This window comes from Larus michahellis, chromosome 2 (assembly GCF_964199755.1).
Source record: "Larus michahellis chromosome 2, bLarMic1.1, whole genome shotgun sequence".
In the NCBI taxonomy this organism is placed as follows: domain Eukaryota; kingdom Metazoa; phylum Chordata; class Aves; order Charadriiformes; family Laridae; genus Larus; species Larus michahellis.
This window is the reverse complement of record NC_133897.1, coordinates 164,791,564-164,814,988: the sequence shown is the minus strand read 5'-3', so window position 1 is coordinate 164,814,988 and position 23,425 is coordinate 164,791,564. Positions and strand designations below refer to the sequence as shown.

Below are 23,425 nucleotides of genomic sequence, written 5' to 3'. Positions count from 1 at the left end.
TTTCGAACTGATAGGTATTTTGAGGTCCTTTGTATTCTGCTAGCAATATACACTGCAGCTGGTGAGGCAGCGAGAGTCAGACATGCAGATTACCTTAGAAGTCTGAACAGCTTTGTTGCCTTGAAGCACATCAGATTTCTGTCTTCAGGTGTCTGATCATACTTAGAATCATAGAATTGTTTTCGTTGGAAGGGACCTTTAAGATCATCTGGTCTAACCATTAACCTCACCCTGCCAAGTCCACCACTGAACCATGGCCCTCAGCACCACGTCTGCCTGTCTTAAATTCCTCCAGGGACGGAGACTCAACCACTTCCATTGGGCAGCCTGTTCCAATGTTTGATAATCCTTTTGGTGAAGAACTTTTTGCTACTATCCATCCTAAACCTCCCCGGCGCAACTTGAGGCCATTTCCTCTTGTCCTGTCACCTGTTACTGGAGAGAAGAGACCAACCCCCACCTCTTTACACCCTCCTTTCAGGTAGTTGTAGAGAGTGAGAAGGTCTCCCCTCAGCCTCCTTTTCTCCAGGCTGAACAACTTCCATTCAGTGTAGAATCATAGAATGGTTTGGGCTGGAAGGGACCTTCAAAGGTCATCTAGTCCACCCCCCCTGCAATGAGCAGAGACATCTTCAACTAGATCAGGTTGCCCAGAGCCCCCTCCAACCTGACCAATGTTTTTGGAGATGGCGCATCTACCACCTCTCTGGGCAACCTGGGCCAGGGTTTCACCACCCTCATTGTAAAAAACTTCTTCCTTATATCTAGTCTGAATCTTCCCTCTTTTAGTTTAAAACCATTACCCCTTTTCCCATTGCTACTGGCCCTGCTAAAAAGTCTGTCCCCGTCTTTCTTAAAAGCTCTCTTTAGGTACTGGAAGGCCTCAATAAGGTCTCCTCGGAGCCTTCTCTTCTCCAGGCTGAACAACCCCAACTCTCTCAGCCTTTGATTTGAGAGATGTGCAGTACTCTGGTCTCCTCTTTCTGTGCGAGTTGGAAACTGCTCTTGCATTTATATTCCCTTTCAACTGCTCAGTTTGAGAAGCAGCAGTTGTTTTGGTTTTGTTCTACAGACTTCACCTTTCAGCTGTAGTCTGTTTCCTTTTTCTTTCTACTGTTTCCTTTTGTCCTTACCTTTAAACTCTTTCCCCCACTGTTCCCAGTGTCTTAATTAAATTGCCAGCAGTGTTGCTAGCATCTCGCTGGACCTCCAGGCTGAACTGCGTCTTCTTATCCTCCTGTGGGGGTGGTTTTTTTTTTTTTTTGTAAATTTGCGTTTGTCAGGAATCCACAACTGTGCTCAGAACACTATTCTGTGTATATACAGTTCCTTTGGTGCTTTAAGTTCAGTTTGCAATTTTGAGGCTGTCTGCAGATGATAATGCTGTGGTTAATAGAGGATTCAGTCCCGTCCTGCCCCATTCTCCCATAGGAAGACAAAGGCATAAGAATTTGAGAAATGTCCTCCTAGGGCTGATGGTCTATCTAGCTCAGGAGTCACAGGGCATTAGGAGATGCTTCTGAGGGACAGCGTGCAAGCCTCGCCACTCTTGTGGTGTTTCTGTGGCGCTTGCTTATTATCCGTAGTTGCTGTACGTGTATCCTCCTCTTTAAACAGCCCTTTTTGGTCTTACCTGTGAATGTGCCCGTCCCAGTCTGAAGCTGTTGGTGCTTCTTGCCACTGCAGCCTCCTGGAGCAACACATTCCAGGAATTCACTAGCAGCTGGGTAGAGAACCGCTGAACCTGTTTTAATCCCATCTCCTGCTAGTTTTATCAAGTGCCTGCAGTTCTCATACCAGGGAATTTAGCGAACAACAGTTCTGCACTCCCTTTATCTGCCATCTTTGCAATTTTTGTAAGCTGCAGTCATCTTCCCCTACTCAGTCTCTTCTTCAGACTGAAGAGTCCCAGGTTTTTCCAATCTCTACTCAAGCGGCAGCTGCTCCACCCCCTCGATCATTTTGGTTTCCCTTCTTTGGATGGTCTCTAGCTCTAGGATGTCCTCCTCACAGTACAGAGACCAGAACTGCAGACAACGCTTAACGTGTGAGCGCACCAAGGTTTTATGCGGTGTCACAATGCCCCCCTTTGACTTGCTCTCAGTATCCTTCCGAATGATGACCTGTGTTTTGCTATGGTGTGGGGTTTTGGAGTTTTTTTGTTCTTTTTCTCCCCCATTGCTGTTCAGTAAGCTGTTGATTCCAGAGGACCATCCACGGTGACTCTAGGGTTTCTTTCTGGAGATGTAACTGCCAGTTCCAAGTTCAACATACCAGGCAGGGCTCACCTCCTGCCTGCCCCCCCTCCCTCCAAGATGCATTATTTTACCTCTGTCTGTTGCTCCGTGTGTGTATGTAAGTCCATCTTTTGCATACTCACTTGATTTCATAAGGTCCTTTTGAACTTCTTGCCTTGGACGTTACTGCTTCCCTAAAGGATTTTGAAGCCTACTCGGCATAAACTCTGGAAATTAATCTGATCAAGCGGTGAATGTAATTTGCAGGACAATTTAATGCTGATAGCCTTAAACATTGTTATTGAAAGAAATGGCTTTGTCGACACTGTTCTTCTATAAAGCATTTTATAAAGAGGAAAAAAGAAATCAAAATCGTGGTAGCTCATAAATTCTATACCTTTGCAATATATGCAATTGAGATATTGATGTTCAAATACACCAAATACTAAACACACTTGAATTTGTTCCTATTTAAGTAATTTCGAAATTCATCATTTTATGGTTTTGCTTGTTGACTGGTTATCTTAAGAGCAAATAATTTTGAGAAAAATGGTAGCAGTCCAAACTCATGTTGTTCTGTACAATAGCACGAATTTGTGCTGGTGGGAGGGTAAACACAGATTATGGCTTTTCATAATGGTTTCAAGAGCCATGTAAAGTTAAATACCCGAAGAGTCAATAAAGAATTGTATAGGTGTGCTCACATTAAAATACCATTTGTGTATCTTGGGAAAGAGAGTAAATTAGGAAAATGAGAAATGTAGCAAAAAGCCAGATTTACCTGGGAATTTAAGATTGAAAAGAATCGACAATATGAGGTTCTCGTGATCTCAAAAGACTCGCTTGTCTGCCGAGTTTCTCTATGCAAAATCCAGTGTGGGCTTTTTTCTTTGTCAGACCTCAAAATGTGTTAAGAGTTAGATTGTGTTAGAGTTACCCAAAGTTACCTGGTGAGTTAGCTACTATATGATATTTGTTGTGGGTTTTAGTGATTTAGTATCCAGTAAAATGGTGAAACAACTTGCTAATTTAAACTCTTGACTAAAAATTGCTTGTAACTTCAGCTGTTTGCTAAACACAAATTTTGGACTCTAGAAACAACTGAAAACAGGAATATCCCAAATCAGACTCTTTCCCACTGAACTGAAAGGTTTGAAGCCCTGTGCTGTAGTATAATTCACTGTAATAATTATGACTGAACAAGGTGAAGAAAACACTATTAAACTATAAAGCACTGCCAGATAAATATGAAGTAGGTTTTTCTCTACAGTTTAACTTTTAGCTTGAGCTTGGACTTTGTCTTGTAATTACAGGTGTTGAATCAGAGAGTATCGGCAAGGGCTGTTCTCACGTGGAAAGTCTTTTCACTCATAATACCTTCAAATAAATCTCCTACTTAGTGCAAATACAGTTTGGGAACGACTTGCTCATTAAACTGAAAATAGATATGGGATATGTCATTCTTCTTTGCTTACACTGAGCAAAACCATCCCTTTAGTGTATTATGGTTTTACTTACCAGGAAAAGGGTACAGAGATTGCTGTACTTGTTGAGCCGCTGCTTCTCTTTAAAATAGAAGAAAATCAGAACAGTGATGTGGTTACAGCTAAATCGCTAGATGAGCTGGAGGTGACTTTAAAGAAGCAATTATTAGGAGGATTTTTTTTATTTTTACCTCATCTTTGTTCTTATAAAGAAGTCTGTAATATTGATTTGATGTGGAAAGACACAAGACAACAATTGATGCTCTGTGAGAAAAAATGTATCTCAGGGAAAGCAGTTATTGTTTAGGTAGAAGTTAATGGAAAAATATTCGCTTTTTTTTTTTCTTTCCCTAGTTGCAGTTGTTTCTGGGCAAATGCACAAAGTTTGGACTGGAATTCTAATTACTTTTTTTTTTTTTTTTTTGAAAGACCCTTAATTCCGGATGGTAGCTATTGAGGCAATCTTCCCGGCCCGTTTTCTCACGCGTGGATCTTAAAGGATGGTTTTGGAAGGGCTCTGAAATGGCAATACACCGATTTACTCTTAAACACAGTAGCCTGGTACAAAGTAGAGGTGAACCGTGTGACTTGCAGTGGTCCCCGTGGCACGCACAGCAGTGCTGAACCGAGCCTTTAGAATAATTCTTCAGGGTTCTACAGTAAATTAATAAATATATTTTTAGGATTCCGCCAGTTAAACCATCACACTTATTTTATGTATTAATAAACTTTTCTGCTGTTTTTAACATTCTATGGTCTTGTAAATTTTAATAATTTCATGCATGTGGTGGGTTGACTCTGTCCGGAACTGAAGCCCCCACCGGGACGCCAGGCACGTACTGCGCAGCAATAGCCACGAAAGCTGGTGCGTTATCAACCCTGGTTTAGTCACAGATCTGAAACACACCACCATCCAGGCTGCTGTGAAGAAAATTAACTCCATCTCAGCCAGACCCTGTACGATGGATGTTTTTACCACCCTTCCTGAGATTATTTATGAAGGGCATAAAAGAAATAAGAGATCAGCGGGTATTTCTTGTGCCTATTTAGTATCTGAAGTAAGATTCATTCAGGGAGAAGTCGCTGTGTTCCTGTACCGTTCTAGTACGTAACAAGCTTTTCTGTCATTCTAAAAAAAATTATTTGCTCTTGTGTAAAGTTCATAGAATATCACTTTTTAGATTTCTTCTGCTGAAGGCACTTAAATGTCCGTGACTTTTGGTTTTGATGTACTTCAGAGCTTGAAATAACAGATAACTAACTCACCCTTCTTCTTCCTGAAGTTGACTTAATTAACCCTCTGCTCTTCTTTATTTCAAGAAGGATCTTTTGTTGTTCCTGGAGTAATAAGGAGACTGAATAACGGGATAAAGTATCCCAATGTATTGATGAACAGTAAATACTGTTTTTTTTTTCTGATATTACCATCTGGCACGTTAGGCTTAGGGCACAGGAGCTAATAATTGCAGATGCCACATCTCATAGGGACCAATGATAAGTAATTTCTCCAACAAATATCTTTTAACACAAACTATCCTGTCTGGCAGCATCCTTAATATTTGGGTCTTGTACACTTGGGGCTTCTCGGTGTTGAGAAAGGACTTTATTTTATAAAAAAATGAAAGCTGATGGTCTTCCTAGCCTCCTCCATTGTGTTTCAGAATTGTAACTGATTTATTTTAGTGTAATATTTTGATGAATTTTTTTTTTTTTTTGCTTTTATGTGCCATTTCCTGCGTTAGAGTCTGTATGATTCAAAACCGTAGGAAGTTTTAGGTTCCCCTTTCAGGGTGTGATCTGGAGTATTCAAAGAATATATTTAATGTTGCCTATTGCGCAGTATTTTTCTTGTGGTTGTGTTCTTCTTCACTTAGGTTCATCTGTTGAGCTTTGCGATCTACATGCTCCCAGGTCAATGTCAGTGACCTCGCTAATGTCTTTCTAGTGCTACATTCATTTTTAATGCCTTAACTCTGAATGTTTCAGAATGTAAACAGAAAATGACAAATCAGTTAATACTCTCTACACGTTATAAACTTAACCTTCCTTAACACAGGGATTATGCTCATGACATTTTTCCTTATTTTAATACAGAGAAGCTGTATGGGGACTTCCTGAGTTGGAAGTTGGAAGATACCCTCTCCCAGTTCCCTCTAAAACCTGGAAAGATTGCAACGTTTATCGTAAACATTAAAGTGAAGCTGGACTTCTCGTGCCAAGAAAACCTCCTGCAGGATCTCAGTGATGGTGAGTTTTTCATTTCTCCTTGCTTAGGGGGGTTGTGTGTCCTTCTGAGAAACTCTTATCCAATTGTCGTGCCATTCATTTTAAAATACGTGCAATGTGGCTGCGTATTTTCATATTTGTGTCTTGTAATGCAAAGACAACTGTTCAGTGAGCTGTACGGATTGAAGAGTGAATTTTTGTGCCATCTATGGGTAAACTAAACTTTCCCATCATGAGCCCTTGCCCTGCTGGCTTTTTAAATCTTTCTTGACAGAGTGTTTTTGATCTGTCTCTTTGCATCCTTATCTTATGAAGAAAAATAGTTTGCAAACAGCAGTGGGTTTTAAAGAGAAATAACGTTAAGTTGATCATTTAGTTATGCAAGATTGTAGAATTCTTAATCGTGGCTGACTGCAGTTTTGCCAGAAGTGACACACTGAAACGCGGGGCGTAATCCCCCTAATATTTGTACTGGTGAGAAAGTTTCATGTGCTTAAACTCATTGTTTCTTTTGAATAAAAAAAAACAAAACAAAACGCACTCAATGTTTGCTTGTATTAGAATTATCTGGAATTACAAGTACCAGATACTTTTAATAAGGATTTCCTTTTTATAATAAACACACAGTCTCACTGGAGTAATTGCTATACTCTGTATTTTTTCAATTGCCTATTATATTTACACTGATTGGATTAACTTGACAAAACAAGATAATCCTGTATTTAAAAAAAAAAAATTTAAAAAAATCATTGTTATTTGGACTGTTTTGCAGGACGCAGTTGCAGGTATGCATTATCAATATAATTAAATTTTTAAAAAATAAATATTTTCAGTATAGGAAAAATACAACAAAATGATACACGTAGCCTATTCACGTTGAATAGGACTGAGTTCGGTGAGTTGTCTTGCAGATGCATTTAGACAGAAATTATATTAATTGTTAGTAAATATTAAAAGGCTTCTTTGTTTTTTTAAATGTCGCTGGTATAAAATACATAAATTATAAAAATATTTTAGGATTTAACTGCACAAACCCCATAGTGTTGCTACGCTAAAGTTTACTTCAGAACTTTTTGAAAGAGCTGACAGTGGAGGAATCCCCCACCTTGGTATTATTGGGAAAAAATCCCTGACAAGGAACTGAGGCTTTGAGAAATGCCCTTGATAGGAAACGTCATTCCGTACTGCACAGATTTGTGCTACAAACTCACAGGATTGCGGGGGGTGGCGGGAGGAGCTGATTCGACTCTAACCGTAGGATGATTTTGCTGTTTCAGGAGCAGATGCTGCTGCATTGTTTACAGATCCCTGAACTCTTGGTCCTCACATGCCCTGTAGATGACCGCTCCTTTTCCATGGAGATTCTAATGGCTTTTTGCTTCCTGATTTTTATAAGAACTTTTCTTAGATCATAGTTAACTCATTAGCTGTTACATTGCGTGGAAAGGGTATAGGCCAGTTGACTGAAAATTTAAATTGAACTTTGGAAACTTAGCGTTTATATGTTGACAGGTTAGCATTAATAGGAACGAAATCAGAGGCATGGAAGTGAGAAGGAACTTGATCAATTTAATCAACATAACTTGAAAATGAATTATCAAAGTCAATATTTTAAAAGATAGACATTACTGTGCTTGGTGTCGGTTCTGCTGATTTCATTTTTGTAAATTTTAAAAACATATATATATATATATAGAGAGAGAGAGATAAAAATAAAATTTCCTTCATTTGCCCTGTCTCCAAAAAGCTTTAAAGGCACCCTGAAGCTGCGCTTGCCCGGCGGTTTTCCAGATGAAATGACATGCAAACAAAATATAGAAGAGAAGATAACATACTTCTCAACTGACGTTGAACAGTTAAGGGATTTGGGCCTCTCTTTTTCTACCTGGGTTTAACTTGTAGGGGACCACATCCGAACAAAGTCTTTGAACAACATTTTTACCTTGTTATTTCTGCCTGCAGCTTCTTTGAAAGGTTGTGATACTGAAGCCTGGAAGCAATTCAACCTTTTCTCGTTTGGTGATGATAAAGGAGTAGAATCCGTTAGCGTTTCCTTAGAGTGTACTGTGTGTACTTTGAAAGTATTATTAGAGATGCTAAGTATGTGGACATTTTTATTTGCTACTTTAATTTTTCTCTATTGCTTTTAACTTTACAAATACTGTACTTTGTAAAGAGGCAGGTAAGATCCTGATGTGAAGAACAGTAAAGAGCTAGAAAAATCAATGGCAACTATGACGTGACTTTTAATCACATGGTAGCTATGGTACCTTTTTCTTTTGAAGACCAGATTTACAATGATGATCAAAATACTCTCGTCTCTTAAAAGTAATGCCCTTAGCAGGGCATCTGTTACTTTGATCTGTTTTCATTTGCTGCTGAAATTGTTTCCTTTTACGCTCTTTGTAATCAGGACGTAGTACAGAAAGGATAAATTACTGATGTTTCTGATGATACACTTATCCAATTGGAAAGTAAACTAAGTTATCAATCAAAATTGATGATCTAATTCTTGTGTGTTGATGGTATACCGTCTCGTAAAGAAAAATGTTAGATGTTCTTCTAGATTAAAGGAAGCAAAAACACATGAGTGGCTGTACAGGATCAGATCAATGACCGTCTAGTCCAATATCCTGGCTGTGATAGTGGCTAAGAGCAGATGCCTGTGGGAGAATATAGGGGGAATCGTGAACATAATGCGACTTTCCTTTAGGCGGTTGGGCTCCAACTGTTGTTAGCTCAGGAAATTCCAAAGCCTGGTGTGGTTCTGCTGGTTTTAGGCATTGTTTGTTAGTGGGTTTCTCTTTCATGGAGTTCTTCACTCTCTCCATCAGCACTGTACAGTATGTTCTGGCAAGAAGAATCACAGCTAAGTTACTTCTAGCAGCTTTGCACCTGCTGGTGTCCTTCTGATATTACCTGGTTCTTGTATTACAGGAAAGAGGTAACAGTACGTCTTCTAAACATCTTACCTACGCTCATGGTTTTTATACATTTCCTCATGTTACTGCCACAGTGGTCTCTTTCACAGACTGAAGATTTCTAACTGGGGCTTGGTTGTCCCTGTTATGGAAACAGTTCCATACATTGACAGCCTTGTTGTCCCTTTGGAACCCTTTCAGCTCTATAAGTCTGAGCTGGGCTGTATGCCTTGCATGAAAGGTGATGTATGTATTTCTGTAGTGATCTGATGATGCTCTTTATTTTTGTTTTGTATTACTTTCCTTATAATAATGCAATAATGCACAATTTGTCATTGGCTTTTTTGACTGTTTCTGAACACTGAGTTTGTAGATTCATAAATCTGTGAACCATAGCTCCAGGGTCTTGCTCCTGAACACTAATGGTACGCTGAGAGCCTCTTGCTTCACATGTAAGTTTAGGGTTGTGTTTTTCCTATTTATTTGTAGTAAATTTCATTTGACATTTTATTGCCCAGTCATTAAGTTTCGTGAGGCCCTAGCTGTGATGTCAGGAATGTGCCATTCTGTCTGTGTTGTAGAGGCTTCCGTGCTGGGAATTGAGTTTATGCAAATGCAGCCTAATAATGGAAGAATGTACTTCCCATTAAAGCACGTCATTTAGGGTTCTTGTTACAATCTGGATTGCCTTGGTTTATTATCTTTGGAATTCATTACTTTGCAAACCCTTTGAACAGCTGGGCAGGTGTTCTAGAGACACTTCGTTGATTAGGATTAAGAAGACCAGGCTTATGTTTTGAAGTTGACCAAGTTTCAGGGGTTGCCTGTAGGAGACCTGTCGGCTGCAAATGCTAATGAAGTTTTGGATCTCCTGTCCCTCAGCTGGGTGGCTCAGGGTTCCTTCTACGTACGTTCTTGGTCCTCTGGCCAGGAGAGTCAGTGTGTGTATTTAATTTGATTCTAAGGTTGTTGTACTAGGTAAGACAGGAGGAAGCTCGGTATCTGATCCGTCTAGCCAGGCTTAAGGAGCTGAAACAGTAAGGTCTCTGTCACCTGTTCAGTCAAAGAGGTCAAGGGGATGCTCACATTATAAGCATAATCAATTCTCCATCCCAGTCATTGTGCTTTCATTTCTGAAATCCAGTATTTCCCTGATGCCAAGTAGGAAAAGAACAATAGCTGCTCTTTCTGGATTGCATTATAAATGGCAACTTATTGGTGGGAAGCAGTCTTTCAAAAAGCTTCCGTTACATGGGGATAATGTTTTGCAAAATTAATGAATTAATCTACAATGAGTACTTCATTATGTAAAATGTTAGCGTTCATTTATTCGGTGTATAGGGAACGTAAAGACAGGTGAGAGAATATTTAAATTCATACACTCATCAAAGGAACTAATTAATTACACGCTAAGAGAGACGTAAAACTATGCCTTAAGTCTCTCCTTCCCTTCTCTGGGGGAGAAAAGGTTGCAGAGAAATAATAGCATATTTCTAAAAGCAGGAATCCTGGATATTTTTTAATATTGGTATACAAGACCATTGTCTGTTTCATACTCTGTTGCTCTTCTGCTTAAAGGGCTATATTTTATCTACATAACAACGGTCCTACACTTACATAGCATATAGACAATATATTTCTTTGTTAGTAAGATACCTGACTTTGAATTTGAATGTGGTCTTGACAGGTCTTCTGAAAAACTAAGTAGCCTAGAGGATTCTATTAGGATAATTGTATTAGTGATGATGATGATGATGAAGGAAGTCCTCAGAGATATTTCAGTATGATCATTTACCTGTTACTGTGCTTGGTTGCCTTTATTACGTTTGATCACTCAGAATATTTTTTCAAAGTGACTTCATTTCTAACAAGTTTTTTGTCTCTGCAGTTTGGAAATGTCAGTTTTCATTTTGGTTGTGCTGTTTGTCTGAGTAAATGAGGGGGTTTTTTTTGGTTTGTTTTGGTTTTTAAACTACAAACGCTTTTGTGTCCTCCATAAATTCATCACTGTATTACTTTAAAAATATTCTTACTTTCTTGAGAACTCTTCTTACAGGGTTCTTCTTGCATTCCAGCCATAGTGCTTACGGAAGATAAGGTGCCTTTTCCTCTTACAACTGCCTTTTATTCTAGATACATAATATTGGTTTATAATTTGACTGCTACAGAGTGGGGTTTTTTACCAGTATGTATGTGCCATAGGACCTTAGCCTATATCCGTTGTACCAGCCACTATACAAACATGTAGTAAGACGTATTTCAGGCCCCAAATCTTTCCAATGGAAATCGGTAAGGCAGACATGAGGCAAATAGCAATAAATTTGATTGGCACGTGCAGGCTAATTGACCTGCCATCTTCTTATGCTGTTTCCTTGCTGAGGCATTTTGTTTTAGCATCTAATGTAGCATGCGTAAATAATCTCTAGTCTTTGATTATGAATTTCTTTACACTTCATTTGCTCCCTTTCGTTGTATTCACCCTTAGTCTAAATTTAACTTCTGATTCTAGTTTAAATCCTTCCTCAGGAAGGAATCTTTGCTTATACTGCATTTCCTATTCTTAATGATTATTACTGTCCTCTTCAAATGTCATGGGGTCTCAAAGAAGTGCTTATTCTGCTACGCGTTGTCTCTGCCCTGCTCCTGGGAGCCGGGGTCGATGCGTTGCTGGCAGCTTTGCCTGGAGTCTCCTGTGGGATTGTCTTCAGCCTGGCTTTGAGAGGGGGAAGGAACAGCATCTCGATGCACACCTGCGGTGTGAAGGGTGAAGTGATTATACTGCCTGAAACTCTATTTGCTCATGTTATTCCCCTCTTTGTTGCTGCAGACAGCAAGTTTCTAGAATTCTGCCTACTTTCAGCAGAATACAAAGTTGTTCTTTTTTTCTAGGGGGAAAAAAAAAAAGCATATTCTGGTTTGGCAAGCATAGCCTCTTTGCTGTCTTGAGTTGTTTTTTTCTCTCTCTTCTGCATGCTGAATGTACTTTAAAACCGTTACAATATTCTTAGGAGAGGTTGCCTACCAAGAAGCTCCTTGTTTTGAAATTTCTATGAGGCAATGGATTGACAAAATAAACAAATGAGCCGAGGGGGCATTTAGTTTTCATATTTGATGCTCAAGTTGTGTACTTCCCCAAAACTCTGACATATCTCTTGGGTTAGTATTTCATTCTGTTAAAACACTCATTTAAGAAAGAAGTTACTATAGTGTTTTTATATTTTTTGAATACGTGGTGGTTAGCCTTGATCCCTGCTCCGGGCCTGCAGTACCTCCTGCCCTCCTCCTCCTGCGCCCTGGGGCTCCCTCTGCTGCTGCTCCCTCCTTGCCTTCCTCCTCCGCTTCCTGGGCCACAAAGGAGGAATGGTTTCGGTTGGAAGGGACCTTAAAGATTATTTAGTTCAACCCCCCTGCCATGGGCAGGGACACAAAGCCCCATCCAGCCTGGCCTTGAACACCTCCAGGGATGGGGCAGCCACAGCTTCTCTGGGCAACCTGGGCCAGTGTCTCACCACACTCAGGGTGAAAAATTTCTTCCTAATGTCGAATCTAAATCTCCCCCTTTCAGTTTAAAACCACTACCCCTCATCCTGTCATTATATGCCCTCGTAAAAAGTCCCTCCCCATCCTTCCTGTAAGGCCCCCTTTAGGTACTGGAAGGGGCTCTAAGGTCTCCCTTGAGCCTTCTCTTCTCCAGGCTGAACAGCCCCAACTCTCTCAGCCTGTCCTCACAGCAGAGGTGCTCCAGCCCTCGGATCACTTTCGTGGCCTCCTCTGGACCAGTTCCAACACGTCCATGTCCTTCTTGTGCTGAGGGCTCCAGAGCTGGATGCAATACTCCAGGTGGGGTCTCAAGAGACTGGAGTAGAGGGGGAGAATCACCTCCCTCAACCACGTGTCTTGAGAAAACAGCAATACAGAGGTTAGTACTGCTGTTGGATTATACGTATGTCTTCTGCAGAGAAGAGGCAGTTCAACACAAAATCTTATGCTGTTTTGGATCTCAAGTGACTCGCGTTGTCAGTTATCTGTAGACTGCCTTGGAACATAAATGAACCTCTGCGGTGTCCTGGCTTCAGTGGTAAGATCATTTAAGGGTTTCCTTGCCACAGAGTTTGAGATCACAGCAGTTGTGATGCACTTGTGGAAAAGGGTATATATTTTTGTCACCTGGATCAGGCCAGTGCTGGTTGTGCGGCGCGGCGTTACGAGGGAGCCGTGTACGAGAACAGGATGGAAGCTGTCCCGTGCCAGCGCCTTCTTCAGTGCTTCATCATCAGGTTGTAAATCTACAGGTGTAACTCCCTTCTTAAACTTTCCCGGATTCATATATGAAATTGTGTAGGATTCTTCTGTGCAGTGTGCGGTGAAAGTGGCTAATGAAGTTAAATTGACAATTTACTTAACATTTGAGAGGAGAGAGGAAATGCTGGTAAGAGACTTTGCTCTGTTGTGACAGCAGTGACTGCAATGTTGGAAAGGCAAGCTGTGTTTTTGCAGTTACCATGGAAAAAGTGTTGGTCATGTGCTGTTACCATGGAAATATTCAATGTGGATTCTAGAAATTAGGAAGATTTCTGGACAGAGTAGAAAGACAATTGTTCTTTTTATAGTGAAAGGCTGCTCAAGCTGTTTGACGGTATGGATTGACGAAAGAAAACTGTGGAGGGTTTAGCATGTTCAAATCTCTAAACTTCACGACAGAAAATAAAACGTATGAAGTCTGAAAAAATGTAAATGTCAAATAATTCAAAATTTCCAGTGAGATGCTTCATTGATGGATCTAAATTTTTCAATTATCCGTTTTCTTCTGCCATCGTGAAGTTCTGCACCCTACCAGGGCTTTTAACAGAATGTGTTTCCTGACTCTGTGGTGACTAATGTATCGCAGAGGAGCTGGGCAATGTCCGACCAACTCTGCTGCCTCGTCAAAGAAGAGGAAAAAGCTAAATAATTAAAAAAAAAAATAATAAAAATTGCTAACAGCAGAACATTAATTTTTTTTCTCTCCCCTGGCAGAGAAGTCCCCTTGCACAGTCAAAGTTGTGAAGGGCTGAGTCATTTGAAGTATAAGACAGTGCCTGGCGCCGGGCTCTGTGTTATAGCCCATGTTTGAGTGCCACAGATTTGAAAGAGAAAGTCGAATCGCTTGTTGGTTACCTTAAACTTTCCTCGTAGCCTGAGGCAGAATCGGTGTTTACTTTGCCATCTTACCTCCTTTTGCCGGTACAGTGTGCAGATTAAAAAAAAAATTCTGTCTTCTCCGGTTGAAAGGTTTAAACCAGCCCTTGTCTTTTCATTTTCTTAGGGGAAAAAAAAGAAAAAGGTTTTTTTTTTTAAAAAACAAAACAATTAAGAAAGGCATTAGTTGTATATCCATGATGGTTTTTTAGGTATTATCTATTCCTTTCTCAAAGAAAGGAAAACTTGTGCCTTATACGAAATAGAAAATCTGACTAATGCCGTGCAGTTTTTCATGCTTGGTTCTTTTCATCTTTTTCTTTGCAATTTTATGCACCAACCAGTGTCAGCTTTTGTTCTAAATATAGAACTGGGGAAAATCATTCATCAATTTGAAAAGAATTCTTTTTCCTCAGGTAAAAGTTTTTATTTTGATTAAAAAAGGGTGGATTTCAAAGCCTGCTATCGAGTAGATTTATGGTCAGTTTTGTTGGCAGGCTGTCTTGAACTTTACAGTGTATTATTGCCTCAAATCTTAGGCTAGTAAGTATGTTTGTTTTAATAGTAGTTGGCTTTTAAGAGATGCTGAGAGCTGGTCTGCGAGTGGTTTGATACCTCGTTATTTCTTGTGGAAGGTAGAAATAAAACACCTGTGAGCCCATAGAAGAGTCTTTTAGTGCTCTCATCTCCCTTCCTTTTCCCTGGTCTTCATGGGCTAGATTAGCGCATGATTTAATGTAGTTACCTTGTAAGAGAAAAGGCTTTCTTAAATTTCAGTTGAACGTTAACAAAAACTACTAAGTTTAGCTGATGTGTTTTCCAGGATAGTCATATAATAACTTGTACGATTGTCTTCCCATTTGTGCTACCCTGTTCAGACTTACGCCTTCTGATTTTTTTTTTTTTATCATTTAGATGCTGCTGATTGATTTTTCTGCCGTGGAACCCACATGGAACAAATATGTTTTAGAATTTAATATTAATAAACGGTCTTAGTTTCAACATTCATAGAGATTAAAAGAAGAATTCTAACAATGAGGAAAACCAGGCTAATGCTGCCTGTGTTTCTAAGTAGTACAATGTGGACGTGTTCCTTTCATGCTCTGGTTTGCTGGCAGGGTTTTTTTTTGTTTGTTTTATCGGGTTTTTTGTTTGTTTGTTTGTGTTTTAACATTTAAATCATTCACAGGTTAACCTGGAAAAGAACAACCGTGAAGGTGAAAAAAGAAGGTGGGGTGGGGTTTGGCCTAGATGATCTTTAAAGGTCCCTTCCAACCCAAACCATCCTATGAAAATGCACGGTTTATTTTAGAAGCTAATCATGGAACTACAAACCTTTGGGATGTGTAACTGGAACTACTCTTTCTTGAATTTCAGACATCGTGATGCCTTATCTTTGTTGTTCTTATCTATGGTGCCGTCTAAAAGATGGAACAGGTATTACATCATGTGTTACTTTGATAGACCTACGCAAGTCACTTTAATATCTGTCCCTTAACAGTAACCTATTAATAAATTTGCTACTGAACAGTCCAAAGCAGTGTTTGCACGTGGATAAACAAATTTATACACAGTAAGTTTTGATTAATTTGTAGTAAAGCTACATTGCACAGGCAGAGTGTTCTCACTGGCGTGTCCTGCTCGACCCCAGTAACTAATACAGCAGGATATTCAGTGCTTTGGCATTATGCTTGAGCAAAGATAGAACATTGGAAAATACAGTGTTAGTCTCTCACTTTTAAATTCTTTCAGACTGTCCGTTGAGGAATGCTTGATCTGTGCTGGCTCTCTGACGGCGGCTGGAAACCGCCTGGCAAAAAGTGGTTCCATCAGATGGTTGGCAAATCCAGGTTCTGAAAATTCATTAGGGGCTTTGTTGTATTTGGGTCTTACATCTAACGAAACTCTAAATGCCTGATCTTAAATGTGTAGTACACGTGTCTGATCGCAGGCGGCTTTTTTCTTTTCTTGCCTGGTGATCTCACTATAATTCCTTATTTAGAATTGCTGGATTTAGCGACTAAAGGCTGTATCTACATTAAGAAGATGCACTATGAATAGATTGGTAGGTAGAAGCACTTGGTACTAAAGCTTTTACAGTACTCTGTGGTGTGATTCAGGTATTTTATCTGTAGCCAGACTGTTCTGGTCCTCTGGATAAAATAACCCCTCCACACGTGACCCAAATTTGGCTGAAGGGCTGCTTGTTGGTTCAGACTATTATGCCCCCATTAGGGATTGGAGTAAATTACATGTGCTCTGGGATTAAAATCTTTGATTTTGGTTTGTTTACGCCAAAAAGAATCTAGTTTGTATGCACTGAAATTGCTCTGCAAACCCAAAGTAGGTGGAGATGGTGATGAGATTGGCTTCAAAACCATGCACCAAAACACAGGGTTTGGCAAAGTCCATCCTGTTGCACAAAGACTTATATCTAATGAACATTAAACATAAATATGACAACTTTTGCTGTGAGTTGAGGGGGGAAAAAGGCAGTTTTTCATGCGCTCCACACAAAAATTGATACGTGTTTTATTTAGCTACTAGTTCTTTTGCTTCTGTGCGAAGGTCACCAGAACCATCACAATAATTTTCCCTTCCTTTAAGTTTCCCTTCCTTAAAATTCCCTTCCTTTAAAGCACTAAGAATTGTTTCTGTGATCATTCCTTACGCTATGTCAGTGGTAGCATCTCGTACCATCTTCTGAAGGATAGTTCCTTGGCCCTTGGGGAGCCAGTAGTGTGCTGTGGCAACTGCAAGAATGGTGGTGGAAGCCTGGAGAATGTCGTGGTTTAACCCCAGACGGCGGCTGCGCACCAGGCAGCCGCTCACTCACTCCCCCCTGGCCCCCAAGGGGATGGGGGAAGAATTGGAAGGCTAAAAGTGAGAAAGAAACTCGTGGGTTGAGACAAAACCAAACTGTTTAATAATTAAAAAAAATAATAAGAAGAATAATTAAAAAAAAAATTTAAGGAAAAGAAAAAAAATAAGAAAGGAAAATAATCCCCAAGAAAGACAAGTGGGGCAAATGAAAACAATTGCTCACCACCAACTGACTGATGCCCAGCCTGTCCCCGAGCAGCAGCCTGCCTGCTGACCTCCTTTCCAGGTTTATCGCTGAGCATGACGTCATATGGTATGGAATATCCCTTTGTCAGCTGGGGTCAGCTGTCCCGGCTGTGTCCCCTCCCAGCTTCTTGTGCACCCCCAGCCTGCTCGCTGGTGGGGCGGCGTGAGGAGCAGAAAAGGCCTTGACTCTGTTTAAGCACTGTTATCAACCCTGTTTTCAGCACAAATCTGAAACATAGCTCTCTGCTAGCTACTGGGAAGAAATTTAACTCTATCTCAGACAAAACCAGCACACCCAGCCCAAACCAGTACAAATATACGGCATCATGTCAGGCTTTGCCCATGTGAAGTGCATCAGTGTATGCGATTACGTCTTTTGCCGTAATCTGGAAAGGTTATTGACCTTGTAGGAAGTCCTGAATGCTCTTGACTGAGCAGGTGATTTTGATGATAGTTGGCAATGGAAATACTAATTTTCTGAGAAACAGTAACCTTTTTTTTCACCTTTTTTTTTTCATATGAGATAAGTAAATTTTTAATTAAAAACTTGTGTTTTGACTAGTAAACCCCCTGAATCAGAATCTTCAAATCTGATGTTTGTCATAGTGTTGTACCTTAAAGGCTGAAGTAAGGTGCATTTTAAAACCAATTAGTGAAGGAAATTGGAAATAAAGGAATATGGGAATATACCTTTTTTTTTTCTCTCATTTGGATACCTGGGAAGCTGGATTTTACTGAAGCAAAACCATTTCATGCTTCATCTTGTTCTTCTGGTTCCTTCTTTTGAAGAATGTATCCCAAACAGGTCCAGATTCGAGGTCATCCATGGAATTGGAAAGTGATCTTAGCAAACAGAACCTGATAGGAGCAATTTCCAAAGAGGAAATACATTTGGGTTTTGTGTAATAACCTGGTGTTTCCCGTATATTTGGATATATGTGTCTGCTGCGATAGATGGGATTTTCCCTGTGTTTAATTGGTGTTTGTGCACTGCAGTTTCTCTGCACAGAATAAAGGAACAAAATCTTGCTCTTCTTTGGATGTGAATCTAAATAATAGCGGATTGTTAATAATAAATTGTGAATCTAGTTTTAATGTATGTTAAAACTTCATTATTTTAATTTTCTTGTTCCTCTGACTTTTTGATTCAACAGTAATTTTCACCCATTTTAATGGGTTTTGCTTAGAATGTGGCTTTGGTAGGTTGAGAAACCCAAATACGCTGCAATTTGTTTATTTACCTTCAAGTTACGCAATCCTTTCAGCAATAAAAAATACTAGTACGTTGTCGTATTGTCTTTTATTGCTATACTATAAGGCGGTACACAGACTGCTAGGAAAAACCAAACTGAGGACATTCCTCTAAGGATGTCCATTTCTGTTAAGCTTTTTGTTGGCTATTACAATGTAAGCCTTAGTTTCCATTCTGTCTTTGTTACGCGTCACAAATGTTTGATGGATTTTGACATCAGTAGATGGTAGAAAACATGACTTCTCTATTTTCAGTTCTTTTCCACAGCACATACTTTCAGTGGAATCCGCAGGCCTTATACTGGAAGTTAGTGTACAGATATTAAGCAGTTGATAGGGTGGCTATCGTGGAAAAGCACAAACTTTTATCTTTGTTCTTGTGTAATATCATAAATTTTAGAACTAATTTTATGTTATTAACTCTGACATCTCTGTTGCGATACTTCAGATGCAGTTACCTTCCTTTCCTGTGACCTTCACTGAGTTTTGGGTGTATTCCTGTTCGAGTCTTTTTGGCTTCTAGAGAAAAATGGAGCAAAATAGTCTTTACCTTTTGTTTGGCCTTTTTGGATAAAATGTTAATATTACTTTTTGTGCATTTTCTCTCCCTTTGATAATACAGATATAGATTCGTTGAAATAAAACATAATATTAGACAAGCAAAAGTAATTTCATTTATTCTGTTTCTAGATGGCATCAGTGTTAGTGGACTTCCGCTCTCCAGTCCTTTTCGGCAGGTTGTCAAACCAAGAGTAGAGACTAAACCTCTTAATCCACAAGAAAGCAGCAAGGTTGGTGACTTCAGTCATGTGAAGGTGAGTGACATCAAAGTGAAAGATGTGGTTTTCATTGTGCTGTGTTATGGTTTGTTGTGTGAATAAAAATTTGAGTTTTCTTTGTCTCATAAATATTTCCCTTTGGAGTTTTTTTTTTTTTGTAGAACAGCTTGATGTTCTGTCTTTGGATCGTTATATTAGAACAAAGAAAGAAAAAGGCGAAACAAGATCACAGGAACAGTAGAAGGTGTAGAGTTGGTTATCAGTACGGTATACTCAAGGAGCTGGCAGTCCTTCAGCTCACGTTGCTTTCTTATGCTACATACTCTGTAGGAAGGGGCTTCTCTAGGAATTTTTGGTTTCTTTATATTAAGCTGCATGTAAAGTATTGTACCTTCTAAGCATTTTGGCATCAAGTTCTTATCTTCACGCTTGCAGTAGTGAGCCTTTTGGAGGTGTTTGTAGAAGTAATGAAACAGAATAGTTGAGAGTGCCAGAAGAAAAGTAAATAAAAGTAGCAGGATAAAAGGACGATTGTGTAGGTAGAAGCTGCACTGTGCTTCCTGAGAGAGCAGCTTCCCGGGAGTGAGCTACTCTTTGTTTGTCTGTTGAAGATCTTACCTGTTGAAGACATAAACTTCTTGTTTTGAGCAGTGAAATAAGAACAGCTTCATACTGGCCAGATTTGCAGAAGAGATAATTTAAAATTAAAGTAACAAAGACTGTAAAAAATGTACCGTAGCACTTCATTAGTCTCTCCCGTAGCTGTGCTGAATGTTTTGCATGCCTTGTGCTTGGTGAGTTTCGTACATGGATCTGTGTTCTGAATTAATTAATTCATTCAAAATTTAGATCGAGCGTTGTACACTGCAGTATTTGGCTTAGCCTGTCTTTGGCTGAGGAGGAAAGCTTTGTTTTTTGCAGTAACTTGCTTTGCATGTGAATTTGCTTTCTTCCCAGTGAGATTATTTACAATTCTATTTGACCAATAAACAGGTGAAGCTATTAATTTTTAAATATGTTTCGTTTGGACCATTAGCACTGCTAATTCATCATTGTTTGATACTGCTGTACAAAAAGGATGATGACAGCATATTAAAGATTATAAAACATTGGTAAAGCCTTTCTTTGTATTTTATGACATAGCAAGGTATTTCCCAGTTGGTCATAAATAGAAGTTGGCATGACTGAGGAAACAACCTGATATTTAAGGGAGTAAAATGTCCAGCTTTAATTTTTAAGTGTAGAACGTCTGACCTATAGGCACTTCTGACTTACGGAAGGAAGGGTACGTTACTTTGAAATTGGACTAAAAAATCCAGAAATGCAGAACTTCTTTGCATCAAATACGTGGAAAAAAAACCCCAAACAAACCCTTTTGGTTCACTTTTTGCTTGTCAGCCAGTTGTCCTGGCACCCAAGAAGTTGCAGGTTCACAATGACCCATGTGATGGTATTACGAGGACGTTGGAGAGCCGTAAAGCAAGAACTTGGTTTTTAACAGTGTGTAGTGAAACACCCAGGTGGGAATACACATACTTGGTCGTGGTATTAGCTTTGTGGAATGAGTTTTGATTTACTTAATTGGTATTTTGTGATGGAAGGACCTTGCAGGTGATCAAAACTATGTTCAATAGAGGATACACATTCCAAGAGCATCAAGGGATTCCTTGCTCAGTAAATTTATCTGTGTATTGAGCCTGATTTGTATGGCTGCTGTGCAGCTCCCATAGCGTGCCCGAAATTAGCCATTTAGTGTGTTAACGTCTGTTCTAAAACCAGCTTAATCACTAACCTTGTGCTTTTTGTAATGTTTAGAAGAGATGATTTATAGAGGGGAGGGGGAAATAAAAATCAAGGTGTTAAAATAGCCATGAGGATAAAGCTCTGGAACAAGTCTACAAAATTATGTTTCTAATTACTTAAATTATTATCATTCTGATCATGTATTTGCAGACAACATCCATGATAAGTGAAATATGGTATATTTTTCCAATATTTATAAAATTGTAGATGAGAAGAGAGAAAACCGCAGTAGGATATCACCACCTGTAGGGTCATTTACTGTCATAGCTCATTCCATTTTAACAAATGTCTGTTTCTGTAACTTCCATTTCTACGCACCTTGTTAATTTACTCATGAATAATAATCTTATCCCAGTTTGTTGCAGTTAAACTACTATAAACAAATCTTTGATCTTCCTGGATTAAAAATACTTACGAAGCTCAGGACTCTTTAGAATATCTTAGAAGTATTTTTCGATTCACCGGACTGTCCACATAAAATGAAGTCTCTAGGGATATGGACATACAGAGTTGGTACTGGGCAAACGACCAGAAGAAATTAACCTGTTGTAAGTGATTTTATGTCTGCCTGCTAGTCATTCTGTGATAAGGTATTACATCCAGCTTTTTCCTCCATTGTCTACTTTTTCTGTTTAGTACTGTCTCGTTGTTTCTATTTGCTACTTCTCTCTGCATTGGCAGTGCTCTTGAGTAAGCGTGGCGTTAAAAGGACTGTAGTTTCGATATTTATCTGTCAGAGTCCCGGGATTTTCACTGATTTACTATCGGGAGTCCCAGCAAAGGACTTTCACTGAGTCAGATTCACAAATAATCGAAATCAGTTGTTTTATTGAGAGCGACAGTCGCAGATTCGAGATTGCCGTTGATAAATTCACTGACTACAATAGCGTTAATTACTTAAGGTTAATATTGCTAGCAAAAATAACGATAGTACAACAACCCGGGGTAGCATTCCCCGGAGGGTGAAAGATGCAGCGCTGACCCAGAAAGGCGTCCTTGCCTGGGGTGCAGGAGGGGAACGCAGCCCCTCGACTGGTCCGTCAGGTATCAAGTTGCTTCTCTCCCAGTTTAACCGTCATTTTCTCCATCCTTTTATCCCCAAAATTACGAGGTTTCCCTCCCCTAGGTGACGTGTAGTATGATTTGGGTGGAGAGACGAGTGCTATAGTCATATATGTTTAGCATGATCTCTAAAAGCTTCACTAGCACACACAGGGGTGTCAACTTTAATATGCATTTCACAGGTAACGAGGCAAAGGTCAATTACCGGGCATGGTAGCCTCTCGAGGAAACAGAGAGCTACACAAAGTCTCTGTTATCTTGATTTTACTGTCTCTTCTGACGAAAAGCAGGGCTGTCCTGGCTCCCCAAGGCTCCCCCGTTATTTATGTATCCTGCGATAGCCAGACAAGCCTTCACTCCCCTGGGTTGCACAACCGATAGCAAAGCCAGTCTTAATTGCTCTTTGAGCACAGTGACTTCACCTCATTATCCAAATTCCACAGTAAGAACCACCAGTAGCTTAAAATAAAAGCTAGATGAATTCCAAATAAAACAATCAGGCAGCTATTGTAAAGAATTGAGTCAATTAAGCATTTAAATATATAATTAGAATGTGTTCTGGTCCAGTTTTCTTGGCTGGGTTGTGAGGAATTTGCTGTATTTTTGGTTGTGACTTGCTTGGTTTTAGACTGGGTGTCTTTCCGAGTGCACGAATATATATATGCTTGTCAAATACGAGGGCTTTTGCTCAGTAAGAACATTATTGTCTAAAGTGTAGCAAGCTGGGGTATGCATACCTGTGAAAGAGATGATTCAAGGGTCTCTCTGAACCTGAATCTCCAAGTATGTAATATTTATGAATGTTTTTGAGTTCCCTAGAACCTCCTTAAAAGATCCTTCGGTTCCTCTCTGCTGCCGAACAATTCAGTGCTTGTGGGCTGGGGCCCGTGTCCTGCCATTTGGGACCATCGCTTGATTATATTTTAAAGTTTATCTTGTAATAATCAAGTCAATTAAAGTGGTTTTACAAGGACTAGCGTAAGAAGCAAGAGGGAGTTTTTAAGTTAAGAAATAAGATTGATCTTAAACAATTTGTACGTGTGGTGAAAATGCTCTGCTGCCATTTATTCATGGTTTAGCGACAGGTGCCTGTTGTGAATATTCAGGAGGAGCAGTTATTTCTCAATCCTGTATGCTGCGCGTAAGTTACTCTTCAAATAAAGGCGAATTTTTGCAAATGAAAATTAATGTAAATCAGTGCTTCTCTTGTTGCTGATTCTGAAACGTCCTTGTTCAGATATTTATAAGTCTTAATGCTTAAGCCTTCCCTCCCCACTTGTTTGCCTTACAGGTTTTGTGCTTCAGCCTTTGCTGTTGCCGGTATTGCAGTTGAGCGTCTCTGCAATCTGCGTTTTCAATTTTGCTACAGGCTGTCTTCTAATAAACCAGTCACCGGCTGCTGGAAATGACTGTTA

The 23,425-nt window shown here is 39.6% G+C and overlaps 1 protein-coding gene across 4 annotated transcripts in view; it reads left to right on the top strand.

Moving 5' to 3' along the window:
• The window catches only part of TRAPPC9 (trafficking protein particle complex subunit 9), a 543,073-nt gene that overhangs the window by 90,623 nt on the left and 429,025 nt on the right, over positions 1-23,425 (top strand). For all 4 annotated transcript variants that reach the window (XM_074577903.1, XM_074577902.1, XM_074577899.1 and 1 more), the window contains 2 exons: positions 5,816-5,968; positions 19,057-19,181. In XM_074577903.1, the coding sequence (XP_074434004.1) occupies positions 5,816-5,968; positions 19,057-19,181 (278 nt within the window). The remainder of the gene's footprint in view (positions 1-5,815; positions 5,969-19,056; positions 19,182-23,425) is intronic.